The sequence below is a fragment of the Dryobates pubescens genome, chromosome 24, assembly GCF_014839835.1.
Source record: "Dryobates pubescens isolate bDryPub1 chromosome 24, bDryPub1.pri, whole genome shotgun sequence".
Classification (NCBI taxonomy): Eukaryota; Metazoa; Chordata; class Aves; order Piciformes; family Picidae; genus Dryobates; species Dryobates pubescens.
Window position 1 is genome coordinate 13,525,887 of NC_071635.1, and position 14,824 is coordinate 13,540,710.

At 41.7% G+C, this 14,824-nt stretch overlaps 1 protein-coding gene across 4 annotated transcripts in view; it reads right to left on the reverse strand.

The window, feature by feature from the left end:
- The window catches only part of INPP4B (inositol polyphosphate-4-phosphatase type II B), a 319,510-nt gene that overhangs the window by 130,400 nt on the left and 174,286 nt on the right, over positions 1 to 14,824 (reverse strand). For all 4 annotated transcript variants that reach the window (XM_054172577.1, XM_054172578.1, XM_054172576.1 and 1 more), the window contains 2 exons: positions 5,269 to 5,319; positions 1,883 to 1,962 (listed from right to left, as the gene is read on the reverse strand). In XM_054172577.1, coding sequence (XP_054028552.1) covers positions 1,883 to 1,962; positions 5,269 to 5,319 — 131 coding nt within the window. The remainder of the gene's footprint in view (positions 1 to 1,882; positions 1,963 to 5,268; positions 5,320 to 14,824) is intronic.

A 14,824-nucleotide genomic window follows, 5' to 3' on the forward strand; every position in this document is an offset into this window, starting at 1 on the left:
GCTTATTAGCTACTCATCTGCATTAGTCTGTTTACAGATATTTGGGTTAGATACAAAATATATTTCCATGTCAAAGTTTCCTGAAACTTCTGCATCCTGTCAATTATTACAGCACCTGGCAGAGGTGCTCCTTCAGATCAGGTTTTCAGTAGCTCAAAGAGGCAAAATTTGTCCCAAAGTATTTGAGACAACTTGAAATTCTGCAAGAACAGAATCTTAGAAGCACCAAGTTAGCAGCAGTTTCCCTGGCCATGAATTTGAACTCAGAGAGTACTCATTTCAAATTTCATTCAAAATGTTATTTCAAGTTGTCACAAAACAAATTTTTCTGCTCATTAGGCATGGCACTTTGTGTCTGAGAAACATAAAAATCAGGGTATTTTGGTAACTTTGCCCTGTAAAACACACTCACTACTATTGTTATGGTAGGAAAGCAAGTGCAGTGATAAAACCAAAGCACTTCAAGAAGTTGAAGTTTCAAAAAGAAACATCACTGAATGGGTCATAATTTGGGCCTTCAGGTAAATCAAGGCCAGCTTCAAATACACAGGATAAAGAATGTAAAACAACCTTCTAGAGCACCTATATACAATATCCCAGGAAGAACATACAGCAGTGTCTCAGTTTTCCTAGTCACAGCTTCTTTCCTCTCAGGATTTTCACTACAGAGGGTTTGGGCAGTTGCTCTATGAAGCTTACTTGAACCTATCCAGTAATCCCCAAGAAGCCTCCTTTCTGCTAGCAAAGACCAGCTCAACAAAATCCCTGCACTGTACAAAGCCCAATAAATTCATTCTGAAAATCACCACCTGAAAGGTTTCCTCTAACCTTCAGAAAGTTTTTATCTGTACCTTGACTCAGCTTAAGCCCTGCAAGTTAGGACCAGGAGTGAAACTTGCACAGCTTTAAGAAATACGTGTTCAGCCCAGCCCCAGATTTTGAACACTGGCTCTGGCTCTTCTTCAGCTGTGTGCTGTGTCACTAGTGTTGTACATCACCCCCGCTGCTATTTGAGTTTGGCTGTAAAAACCACTTTGGAAGACTGCAACAAGACAAGAGAGAACCCTTGGGTCAGGAGGCCCACCATCTTCACACACGCCTAGTAACCCCGGCAAACTGCACAGAGTTTATTCTTTTAAACACACAGATCAAATGAAACTGAGCAGCTTGTGCCCCTTTCTAAATGAAACTTTGAAAGAACATCCTCCACTTCAAGCTCCCTGAAATTCTCCCATAGGTTATCATACCAAACAATTACTAACCGTTTCTAATATGACACGCGGCAAGCTCCAGCTTAAAGACCCGGTATTCGATTTTGACTTTGTGCATAGTAGAAACAGAAGCACTTTGAGTTGACATTTAATATATCTTCAGCAATAGAGTTTCAAACAGTCAAGAAGCAGTCACTTAGGCTGGAAAAGACCTTTAAGATCATCATGTTCAATTTTTAGCCTAGCACAACCAAGTTCACCTATAAACTATGTACCTCAGCACCACATCTACATGTCTTTTAAATCCAGTGATGGTGACTCAGCCACTTTCCTGGACAGCCTATTTCCAGTGCTTGGTAACCCTTTCAGTGACAAAGGTGTTACTAATCTAAACCTCCCCTGGCATAACTTGAGGCCATTTCCTCTTGTCCTATTGCTTGTTACTTGCGAGAAGACACCCACCTCACTCCAACCTCCTTTCAGGTAGTTGTAGGGAGTGAAGTGGTCTCCCCTCAGCCTTCTTTTCTCCAAACTAAACAAACCCAGTTGCCTCAGCCACTCCTCAGAGGACTTGTTCTCCAGATCCTTTACCAGCTTCATTGCTATTCTTTGGACACAAAATGCCATGGGTTATTAATTCAGCACGGTTTACAACACAGAAATACGCTTACCTGAGGGTGAGGGTCAGCTGCTGCTCCTTTGACTTTACCAAGTCTCCTACTCTAAAAGTTGTACAACCCAGGAAGCTTCTCTGCAAAACAAAGCAGAAACAAAAAGCTGACATCTCCCATTCATTTTTGAATTTCTAATTGTGGTGCTTTATGTTGGTTTCCAACATGGAAATCTCTCTTGGCTACCTCGAGAAATATTACCCTGCAACAAAACAGTGTTACAGATTATCTGGTAGAAACTGTATGTATACCTGGAGCATGATTATCAGTTAACTGTAAAACTCTGGGTTTATGGGCAAGAACCTCTCTCTTTTTCATCAAGAACAGTCTGACAACCTGATGAAAGAACAGGTTGTAAAATGTACAGCCACAGAAAAATTTTCTTTCAGTAAATATATTTGCATTTTGCATCTCCTTTCTGTATTTTGAATTTCTAGACTACAAGCTATACTAAGTTTTCAGTGCTTTCCCAAAGTTGTCATTGCTATGGTTTTTCCTCAAGCCTTAGGCACTACCATCTAAGGCACTACCATCTAAGGCACTACCATCTATGCATTCCAAATACAAATATATTTGCTAAGAAAGGATTTTTGCAATGACTTTAATGCAAGTCAGGTAACAGAAATATTATGTTCCTTGAGTTTATGGCAGCATTTGTGAGTACTTGTTTCCTTTATTTCCATTGTAAGGTGAACATATTCATTGCAGTACAAGTGCAGAGAAATAAGCTGAAGAAACTAGAATGTCTGAAATGAAATTTAAGCTACACCACTTCATCTTTTCCTTCTATCAAAACCACCTTCATACATCATTAAGAAAACAGAGACAACACAGGCAGCTTCTTTTGCACTTGGGCTATTTTTAACCACTGCTCATTTTCCATTGCATACTACTAAAAACCTCATTTGGTCAGCCTGGCCAACAGTAGTACTTTTGCCCTGGGAACAGCAGGGAAGAAAATAGCCTAGAGCCATCTCCTACCCATTTACCTCTTAGATCTATACCTCAATATCACTTGCTCAGAAGAAATTACAATGAGATCGTAAGATTATGGTGCATTTTGACCCCAAAACCCAGTAAGTACACAAAGTTTGTTTTCATTCTGTTATACTAGTTTTACTGTTGGAATGGCAAAGTAAAATTTCAGGCTAAAGTATATTCAAGAACAGATATAAAAATTATATAAGAATCAAGTTGTTCTGAGTCTACACAGGCTGCATGCAGAGAGCAACTTTTCCCTCCAGGGAAAAAGAGAAGAGATTTTGTTGCTACTGAAAAGCATAACTTCTGGTAAAAAAAGCCCCAAAAATCTGCAGCCTGCTTTCTCTCAGGAAGGCCAGCTGGATATTAAGTGTTTGAATGCTAACAATAAAGCTCTAGACTAAGGTGGAATCTCTTGCTTATAAAACATACAGTTCAAATCACTGTTGTCAATTCAGGCACGTGTCAACACTGGTCTCCAATTTGCTAAACTGTGTCATCATCTGTGGCTCATTCAGAACAATACAGACTTAAATTTCCTGTGCTTTTGTTGACACTTAAACAGCAAAGGAAAAAAAGACACAAGCTAGGATGCTAGAGAAGGCTGGAAAAACAGAGGATTTGGGAAGTGTTGAACAGGAAGTAGAGAGAGAAAGACAACTCATAAAGAACAAACAGGGGGAGATGTCACAGCTGTAGAAGTGAAGAACGTGGTCAGTGTCCACTGCCAAAATGAAATGTGTACAAGAAACACATCCAGGTGTGACATGGATGGATGCACAGCCCTGCCAGAATGAACACACAGAGACTTCTGTCTGCCCTGTCAACATGGCACTGTTTCTTCAGTCAAGCTCTGTGATGGCACACTTAGCTCAGATTAGTTATCTTCTTATAAAAGCATATTCTTAGTACAGTTATAACACATTCAGCAGCAGCCTTTATTCTGGCCTTTGAGTGCTTGCATTTGCAACCTCTCCATTTGAAAGAAGGAAAGGAATATTAGGAATTAAACTGATACAGGTTGGGGGGGGTTTCTGCAGCACAATAGAACTATAAATTAAGAACCATAAGTTGGAGTGCTCATATGACTAGGGCTAAGCAGCAATTACACTGCTCTCTTACATAGTCTGGGAGCTTTGGTCATTGCACCCACTAGCCATCTCTGAATGTCATATCTAGTTTGCCAGGGTCATGAAATTAGAGGTGAGTAATTTTATGGTCATAAAAAAACTCCTATTTATTTCTCTGTCTCATATTTTTATGCTTATTAAACAAACAAACCTTTTCTTTGCCTGACAATGCAATTAGGAGTTATTTGTAAAATTAAATTCTGAATGATCCCATAACTGAAAGACAGTTAATGTACAAGGGGTCTAATTTCCAACAATGCTGGAGAATATTATTGTCCATACTGATTTAGATACAAATAGTCTGCCTGAACTGGCACTCTGCGTACAAACCAATCTAGTTTTGCACATGTGACTTGGAGAGGCTTGAAAAGTAGGCTTTAACCAGAGCTGCTGCTATAATGCTAATGACAGGGTAATGGTCCTCTGTAATTTTGCTAGTAGGGTACTTAAAATGATAAATCTTAAGGTATGTGCTTTGAGTAGTTTGATGAATAATCTCAGGCAGCCAAACAGAAAAGTCTCTGTAATAGCTATATGGAAAGTTGAAACACATTGATTATTCCACTGAGATCGAACTTGCTGCCAAGCTACAGATTTCTCACACACAAGCTACAGTTCTGGAAACTATGCCATGGAAGCCCTGGTAATGCAAGAACATCAACACTCTATGCTAAAAACTTACAAATCCAGTTATTTTAAACATTTTCAGACACAGGACTGAACCCTGCACCAGATGGTGTTTGATCTTTTATTCAGCTGTAGCAAGATAACATTTCCCACCTGCCATGAGGTGTCCATATTACCTGGGAGGTTCCAGCCTTCCCAATACCACTGCCAGAAGTTCTACAGACCTCCAAAGAAAAAAGTCACCAGCAGAATTTCTTCAAGTGAACCCAAAGGCAACTCCTACAGCAGAACTTTTTATACACCTCACGTGAAAAACAGAAGGCAACAGCACAGGCTCGCTGAGGCAGCGCGATCCCCATATCTCAATTTCATCCAGATTGCACGTATGGCAGTAGTAGGAAGTCTAGATAGTTGTGCTTGCCTCAGGATAATTTCAGCTGAAAAGGACTTTCAAGAAATACATGACAGGGCTAACATCAATCACTGTGTCTATTACTCCTGTCTTGATTTTTTTTATCCATTTAACCCAACTTCTGCTATTAAAAAGAGCTAGCCAGCTGCTGTTTAGCACTTGGGCAGGACATCATTTCCCTTAATACAGTGCCTGTGTGGCAGAAATCATTCCAAGAAAAGAAAAAATTTGCTTACTCCAACATCTGCTCTTGGCTCCTTGTGATCAGGTAGAACACTGGTGCGGACCTGAGACAGGGAATGGAAGAAAAAGGCAAATTAAGCATTTATTTTTTGTTGTCACTTTGGAATGAAAATGAGAGAAGTGCTCATGCATTTTTTCCTCTTACTTTCTACATTTTGGAGTTGAAATTAAATGGAGCTGTACATATATAATTTAATAACAGTTCATTAATAATTTAAACATAATATCTTCTCGTTCCTGTGGAGAAAGTCTCTCACCCATTTATCCCATCTATCATCCTGAATCTTCCTGGTCTGCTAAAAGGAGAAAGCTGTACTCAGTTGTTCCTTTATTAAAATCAGACTCTTTGGCTCTAACTTGAACGCCAGAATACTTCAAATAGAGTTGCTATCTGGAACCATAACTTCCAGCTACAAGTGACAGCACACAGTACATTAAAAGGTATTTAGTTTGCATAAGTACTTACTTAGCAGACTGACCTGCAACAGACACCCTGATCCCCAGTCTCACACAATGTATGGCCCTGTGTCTTCCTAGCCAATTCCTCAGCAATGCTGAGGTGACGAAGTTTGACACAGAGGGCCCTGCATGAGATCTCCAACTGTCCCTCCATTTTCCTGAATGGTGGAGCTACCCTTGTACAGACCTACATCCATTTCACAACAAAAAAGTACAGGACAACCCGACTTCCTACTTCTCTATTTCCCAAGATACTGTACAGGTCTTGGGAGGGGTGGGTTTAGTGTCTATTTAACTTATTGTTAAATATTGACTGAGAACAAAGCAGTGATTAAACAGAAAAAATGAGATGGGGAAAATGAGAAAGAAAACCTCTGTAACATCCCTCTAACATGGGCTACCTGAGCCAAAACAGCCCTTTGGATTAGCTTGCTGCTAGAAGGATGCCAGCTTCAGCAACACACAAGGGAGGCATGTACTGAGCATTCACATCTGTTCAATTACCTGGCCTAAAGAAGAGATATCTATCCACTTACAGCACAGTCCCCCAGGGACAAATTTTTGGCTTGGTTCTGAATTAAAACTCAAATTCATTTGGCCAATCTGTCAACAAAAGACTTTCTTCCTCCCCCACCCCCCCCCTCCCACCCCTCCCATGCCCTCAAACGTGTCCCAGTTCTTTTACTCTAGCTGTAACTCACTACAAAAAAAGAAAACCCTCTTTTAAAACAAAGATAATTTTACTCCTTGCCCCAGTTTGAGCTGGGTGCCTTAACAAAGCCACAAAGTTGCAGTCCTCCAGAAGGTACAGAGGTGTACTGGAATGTGCAATATTTCTATTTCCTCCCATAAATCCTACATCATTATACAGCTTAGCTGGGAATAGGCTATGCCTTTAAAATTTAGCTGCAGATTTTGAGCAGAAAAGCAGAAAAATCTTTTGTTTTCCTTTTCACACCCAATAGTGATTTATTTATAGTTTTCTACTTTTCTGCTCGAAATCTGCAGCTAAGTTTTAAAGGCATAACCTAAAACTGCCACAATCTGGCTGAGAGGTCAGTGGCTTTCTCTTTCTTCCTCTGCACATCCCTGGATGCAAGGACCTCCCTTATCTGGTGTGGAGGGAGGACAGTTTCAGTCGCATCGGTGGCCCTCAAGGCGGGAACAATTTTTGCTGCGCAATATTGGCCTGCTCGGGCCTAGCCCCGGGGACTAAAGGGAGGTAGTTTCAGACCTGGCCAGCCTAACAATGGGGGGGGGGAAGAAAGAGCCCTGGGGCACATGTTGATCGAAAGGCTGGGAGGAAAGGAGTACTAGGGTTAGGTCACAGTATCACCAAGGTTGGAAGAGACCTCAAAGATCATCAAGTCCAACCTGTCACCACAGACCTCATGACTAAACCATGGCACCAAGCGCCACGTCCAATCCCCTCTTCAACACCTCCAAGGGTGGTGACTCCACCACGTCCCTGGGCAGCACATTCCAATGGCTAACAACTCTCTGTGAAGAACTTTCTCCTCACCTCGAGCCTAAACTTCCCCTGGCGCAGCTTGAGACTGCGTCCCCTTGTTCTGGTGCTGGTTGCCTGGGAGAAGAGACCAACCCCTTCCTGGCTACAACCACCCTTCTGGTAGTTGTAGAGAACAACTACCTGAGTTGTAGCCTCCTCTCTCCAGGCTAAACAACCCCAGCTCCCTCAGCCTCTCCTCACAGGGCTGTGCTCGAGGCCTCTCCCCAGCCTCGTCGCCCTTTTCTGGACACATTCAAGTCTCTCAATGTCCTTCTTAAACTGAGGGGCCCAGAACTGGACACAGTACTCAAGGTGTGACCTAACCAGTGCTGAGTCCAGGGGCACAATGACTTCCCTGCTCCTGCTGGCCACACTGTTCCTAATGCAGGCCAGGATGCCATTGGCCTTCTTGGCCACCTAGAAGGATTGGGTGGAGGTTTGTGTGTGAAGCTTTTAGATTAATGAGCTTCCATGTTAAGCCTCCAATTTGCGTTCCTGTGTATTTTATATGCTTTGCTATGCTCACCACTATGCACTTTAATACTGCAGTATTGAAGCTTGTGCAAAGCTTTTCCATTTAAATTTTCCAATACTCCAATCCTGTGTGTAAAGCAGCCTTCATCAGCCACAGAGGCCTCAGAGCAACCTGTCCCACTCTAAACCACAACACTTGTCTCTTCTCTTAGACAGATCATGTTTTTGGACAGAGCCAGCCAAAAATCTACTACAGAGGCATGACAAAGCAGAACCATAGCTTTTCTCAATGCTTATCCCTTGACTCTCTACAGTGAGAAATTTGTTGTTGGTTGCTTTTTTTGCCCCCACAAAAGCCTGAAGACAGAAAAGAAATGAATTCAATGAGGGGCAGCATATTTAGCAATCTGTGGAAGTCCTCATTTGGAGGTAGTTTCATGTTTGGATTTTTTTCCACTAACATAACACAAGCAACTCAGGAATTTGGCTTTCCACAGAACACTAGTACTAGGTGGTGTTGGATGATGGGATGGACACGATGATCTTGAAGGTCTCTTCCAACCTGGTTTATTCTATTCTATTCTATTCTAAATGTCTTCACCTGCTTACATCTTGTCCTGAAAGCAGGCCCAAGGTGGATAGAACATCTATACTATTACACAAAATTTTAATCTAAAATTTACCTGTAAATAGTTCAAGTCACAAATTAAAACACTACTGCTATTTCTTTGTTAGTGATACCTGTCTTAACCTCTTACCCTTTTGGGGGGAGGGATGAGAAAATGGGGAAAGTAACTTCCAGCAGATGTGTTTCATAGAAGACAGAAGGGGCCAATTCAGGCCAAGAATTCAATGTCATTTTAAGACATTAAAAAGCTCCTCTATATGCCAGCCTCAAGCAGGTAACATCTGGCCCAACGTGGATGTGAGCCATTTCCCAATTATTATGGATATTTATTCAAGAAATATGAACAAATAACTTAAGAATAAACCTTCCTCTTCATTATTTATAGGAAGATGCATTTGTCACCCAGAAGCAGCTCAGCAAGTATTTTAAAACATGTGTAATTGGTTTTGCATGATAGGAAGGTGTGCTGCAAAGCAAGAGGAAGCCTGAATATCTTTTATGCTGATTGAGTTCAACAGAATCAAATATAGAATATTCATTCCTTCTTTTGCTGGATAAGCTCTCAGTTCAGGAGAGCTGCTTTTCTGGCCCAGTGGAGAAGTGGAAAGCGATGTCAAACCTGACCAACCTACAGTGTAAGCTGTTCATAGAATCAATAAGGTTGGAAGAGACCTCAAAGTTCACCAAGTCCAACCTGTCACCCAAGACCTCATGACTATTAAACCATGGCACTAAGTCCATATAACAAAAACATATTTTGTTAAATCCAAATGGAGTTTTGAGTAGTGCAACAATGGAGTAGAAAAAGCATTCACAAAGTTCATTTTTCAGTTCTAAAATACTTTTCACTTCAGCCAACTGGGTGTGTGTTTGTTTTCATTTGGTTTTAACCACTTTATAACCATTAGAGACACAGTGAACTGTATATAAATACTGTATTTGGTGGGACTGGCATGAGGCTGTGCTCTCCTCTCTGGAACACATTTCTTTAGAACAGAAATTGGATTTTTTTTTCAACCAAATGTGTGTAATACCGTTTATTTGTTGGGGTATTTTGGGGGGCTTTTAGTTTGGTTTTGTGTGTGTGTGTTAGGTTTTTTGGTTTTATTTTTAAGAAGCAGTTTAAAAATACTCATTAAAAAGACAAGTTGCACATGCATAAGCAAATATAGGGGGGCTATAATCTAGTCCCTTTCAGGTTGTCTCTTGGTTGAATTCCTACATACTTGAACTTTCAGGATACTGCAATGGTTAGTCCCATTATGAGACATCCCCATGGGCCCAGGCAGTTATCATTATAAACACCAAGTCACATAGTTCACAAACAGATATAAAACCTAAGAAACAACTCAGCTCTAGTCCCAATTCACAGAATGAAAGAGAAAGAGAGAAAAGAGAAAAAAGAGGAGAGATAAAAGATTTGAAAGAGGAAACATTCTCCCAGTACATTACCTGATTAAACAAACCATTCTACTTTTTAAGACCTCGTCATAAACCAACTTTTCCCTAATGAACCCTCCAACAGTACTATAAAAGGATCACAATCTAGAAATACAAACAAAAACCCAGATGTTTCTCTCAAAGAGCCGTAATTCTGCTGCAATTTAATTTTTTCCTTATTATTTCTCCTTGATTTCCTGAATGAACTTCCCTGGGATAACACATGTCACAGGTGTACTTTTTCAGACCACAGATACATGAAAAGATCAAAAACTAAGCTAGAAATACAGCTTGTAACCTAGATCAAACACAAAATGTTTATGGTGAGTATTGACTCCAGTAGTGGAGTTTGCAACACAACCCAGTTTTCCTGCACACACCGGAATCTGTGGTGCCAGGAAGAACTTCGGTGCACCAGAGTGGGTACTCATACACTGCATTTTCCTTAAATCCTATCTAGAGCAAGATGCAGTGAGGAAGCAGCTTTATACTTCCTAGTGTATTTATCACAGATATCTAAGTGTCAGATTTCTTTAGGCATAAATTCTAAATTCAGCTTTAATTAACTGTTCTTTAGTATAAGGAAGCTTCATATGATTAAAACGAAGATGTCTTTCAGTCATCCATGGCAGCCTAAGACATCCACGCACGCTGTCAGAGTTCAGAAGACTGAATCATTATCAGCACTGAAACTTTTATGCCTGCCCTTAATTGGAGACTTTGCATTTCAGTTTAAGATCAAAGGCCATGTTTGGAAGGCACTGAAGTTTTGCAAGGAAGTAATGTAGGAGCTTTTTGGGGTTCAACTGGGTTTATCTCAGGAAATCACCAGCAGCTTCCAGAGGCCTCCCAGTACTTAATTGCTGTTAGCTGCCCAAACAGACTCTTCTGTCACCTCTGTTATACTGAGCTCTGCTAACACAACAATCACAACCCCAGAGACAGCTGCTATGGACAGCCAGTACCCATCCTCACCACCATGACCTGCCTGGCAGCCACGTGGCACCCCCCACCAGACTGGGGAGTAACTATTTCTTCTGCCTTTTCAGTCAGAGAAATTGTAGCCTCATGTCAGTCTCACCTCTGTGTCTGGCAGATCATGGAACTGGTCCTTCCTCAGGCTATACTAAGGCACATGGAGGACAGGACAACCAGAGTGACTTCACCAAGGGCAAGTCCTGCCTGACCGACCTCTGGCCTTCTAAGACAGAGTGATTACCATCAGTGACCAAGTGAAGAGCTATGGATGTCATCTATATGGAATTCTGTAAGGCCTTTGATGTGGTCCCTCACAATATTATTCTCTCTAAACTGAAGAGATACGGATTTGATGGGTGGACTGTTTGGTTGATGAAGAGGGCAGTGGTCAATGTTTCGATGCCCAGAGACTGGTGACAAGTGGTGTCCCTCAGGGGCCTATACTGGAACCAGTGCATTTAATACCTTCAATGGTATAGTGGGATCAAGTGTCCAGATGACACCAAGCTGAGTTGGTGTGGCTGATACACCTGAGGGACAGCATGTTGTCTAAATGGACCTGGACAAGCTTGAAAGGTTGGCCCCTATCAGCCTCATGAGGCTTAACAAGGACAAATGCAAGGCCACGCATCCAGGTCTGGGAAACCCCCAGACTGGGGAACAAAGGGATGCAGGGCTGCCCTGTGGAGAAGGACTTGGGGGTACTGGTGAATGAAAAGTGGGAGATGAGCCAGCAATGTGCCCACAGCCCAGAAGGCCAACTATATCCTGGGCTGCACCAAGTGTGACCAGCAGGTCAAGGGAGGAAATTCTAGTGCTCCACTCCACTCTGGTGAGATCCTGCCTGAAGTCCTGTGTCCAGCTCTGCAGTCCTCAGCACAGCACATGATCCTGTTGGGGCAGGTCCAGAAGAGGCCACAAAAATGATCAGAGAACTAGACCCCCACTCCTGTGAGAACAGGCTGAGAGAGTTGGGGTTGTTGAGTCTGCAGAAGAGAAGGTTACAGAGACCTTGTTGTGGCCTTTCAATAATTAAAGGGGCCTGTAAGCAAGATGGTGATGATCTGTTCAGCAGGGCCCATTGTGACAAGACAAGAGGCGATGGTTTTTAGCTAAAAGATCACAGTGTCACAGTATAACTAAGGTTGGAAGAGACCCCAAGGATCATCAAGTCCAACCTGTCTTGACAGACCTCACAACTAGACCACGGCACCAAGTGCCACGTCCAATGGAGATTTAGTCTAGAGATAAGGAAGAAAACTTACAATAAGGGTGGTGGAACACTGGCCCTGGCTGCCCAGAAAGGTGGCAGATAGCCCATCCCTGGTAACATTCCAGGTCAAGTTGGACAGGGCTCTCAACAACCTGATCTAGTTGCAGATGGCCCTGCGAAGTTGGACTAGATAACTTGAAAGGTGCCACACAACCCAAATCATTCTGTGATTCTATGCATATGTGCTGGGTGAGCTGCAAATGCTGGAATTGTTACTACACTCTGCAACACTATTGATCAGGCTTTATAGGACAGATCCCATGCCAGTACACACAGCAAATTCATTTGTAAAAGAAAACCTTGATGAGACATTGCACATTTACCAGCTATTTATTTTCATCATATAGATTAACAGTTTGCTAAATAGTTCAATCAACATTGCATAGTCAGCAAAGTAAAACACTTCCATCGATACTTTGCTGGATACCTGCTTACTGGATGGAGGACCATGCCAATAAAGTCATTTTCCAACCTTCAGTGCATAATTAATCCTAAGAGTCAGTATAAAGCAAAAAACCTCTTCCCTCAGTCAGCATGCACATGGTGCTGCAGGGTTTAGTGTGCCAGTGGAAAAGTTACCATGCAGAGACACTAACGAGTGTTAAAATCAAATGAAAGCTGAAAGGAAGTAAAGGGTATATAAGCTATAGCAACTTTATGGCAACACTCTTACAGTGGCTTAAGATATATTAATTTTATTACATAATAAACTCCAAAAGAAACATTTTACAATATTCTATATATTTCCCTACCAGTAGAACTTTCCCTACTCTGTCTATGTCCCTGTTTGCTGCACACCAAGTGACAATTTCAACTGCTTATTTATCTGGAAAGGGTTACATATAAGGGCAAGCTCATCTGCATATGTTTGGATACCTTTTATAGGCAGTGTTTGCTCATGACTCTCCTGAAGAGAGTCATGGATGGATGACTGAATGGATGATTTCCCAAGAATCACTTGTGCAGCATTGAGGCCATGTGGTACCTCCAGGCACAGTCTTCAAGAGATCATATGAGGATAATAAAAACCCCCAAATTCTCAGTCTCATAAGAATCATCATGGACTCTTCTTATTTTCAACTGCTATCTTTTTCTTCTCTGTGTAGGCTGCTTCTCTGGATGCTTTCTAGAGAATACCAACATATGGCATAAGAGGAGAATGAAGAGATTCCCCTCAAGCAAAGACTGAGTTTCACAGAATTGACCAGCTTACGTAGGTGCATGAATAACAAACAGAAAAGCACAAAAGCCTTGAGTGTTAGATTACCAATACAGTTTTCTTGGTTGATTTTTCCAGTTTAGGTGTATGATCAAGACTACCTTCAAAAAAAACCTGATATCCACAGCTCAGAAAGAACAGCTTCCTTCAGAACTCTGTTGAGTGCATACCAAAAAACCATGCCACCGCTGCAACATCCAAATGGAAGCTGGCATGGACCAAGTGACAGGGGGAAAAAAAATAAATCCACACAGTGTGAGTGCTTTAGGACATGCTAGAGTTAGATCAGATGCAAGAAGGCTTATTAACTCAGTGTAATTGTCCCCCACACCAAAGCTGCGCTGCCCTGCACTGTGTCACTACACAAAGCAGTATCCCCTGCGTGCCACCACAGCTCAGATTCCAGGATGAGGTCACAGCATGGCTACAGGGCCCAACTCAGCAGAGCTCACAGCTTCAGCTGCTGACAGTCTGCAAATCACCACCACAACTAAGAACTGGCTGCACTGAAGATGTTGCAGGAAGCAAAAAAGCAGCTCCTGTTCATGCTTCCCCCCCCCAAACACTAAAATCACACACTCAGCACACTCCAGAACTGAAACAGACAAAGCTGAAAACCACACATTTGAAACACAGTTGTAACAACCTATAAATAACCTGTATCTAACTACACTTTTCCACAGCTATTCATATAATAACCAACTAATCCTTGAAGGCAAAGTCCCAAGTTTGATTTCTCTCTTGGAGCCAGAGTAAATACAAATAAGCTGTCAAACCCATCCACAGTAACCTAGATAATCTTTAACATGATTTCAGTGTTTGCCATGAAAAAAAAGGAAACTATTTACCTTGTTAATGTAGTACACAGCATGAGCATTAGATTGATTTTTTTTTCATCTATTTGAAAGGTTTCTTTGTCCACTGAGAAAGATCTGTCAGCTGTAAAGTTATGTGAGCAATCAAAAGTGACAGAGAAAAATGATCCTCGTAAATTAGAGATAATTAACATTTGAGTCTTAGCATCATTTAAAGTAGATGCTCTTCTGCTACTAGCAATTAATCTGCTCTTCAGTGAAACTTGGGGTACAGACTCTCTGCCAGTACCAGTTGCTACAGCACATTGCTTTTCAAAGAGAAGAAGCAGCTGTGTATTGCTGCACCCCATTAACTCTCAGCTAAGGTATTTCCTCAATTACAATTTCGGTACAATATAATCTAACATTATGTTTGAACTCTTTATTCACTGCAATCAACCCAGGAGGCCAGCTGCTCTTTCCACTCTCCCATCATAATTTCTAGGAATCACTCCTTTAAAGAGGACAACCCAAAAAATCTGAAGCTTGAAAGTCCCCTTCAAAGGGCTTGTAATACCTGCCCTTCCCTGCCTGCTTTCACTGTGGAATAAAAGCCACAGAAGGCAAATTCTAGCTTCTGTCAGCAAGCTACTGATGAGGCATTCCTAAGCTTTTTTTGGCTTATTCATTTATATGGGCCAGCCAACAGGGAGTTGTTACTTGCCTAAATCCAAATGCTTCAGGCTGATGATTACAATTCCACCATCCAAAGAC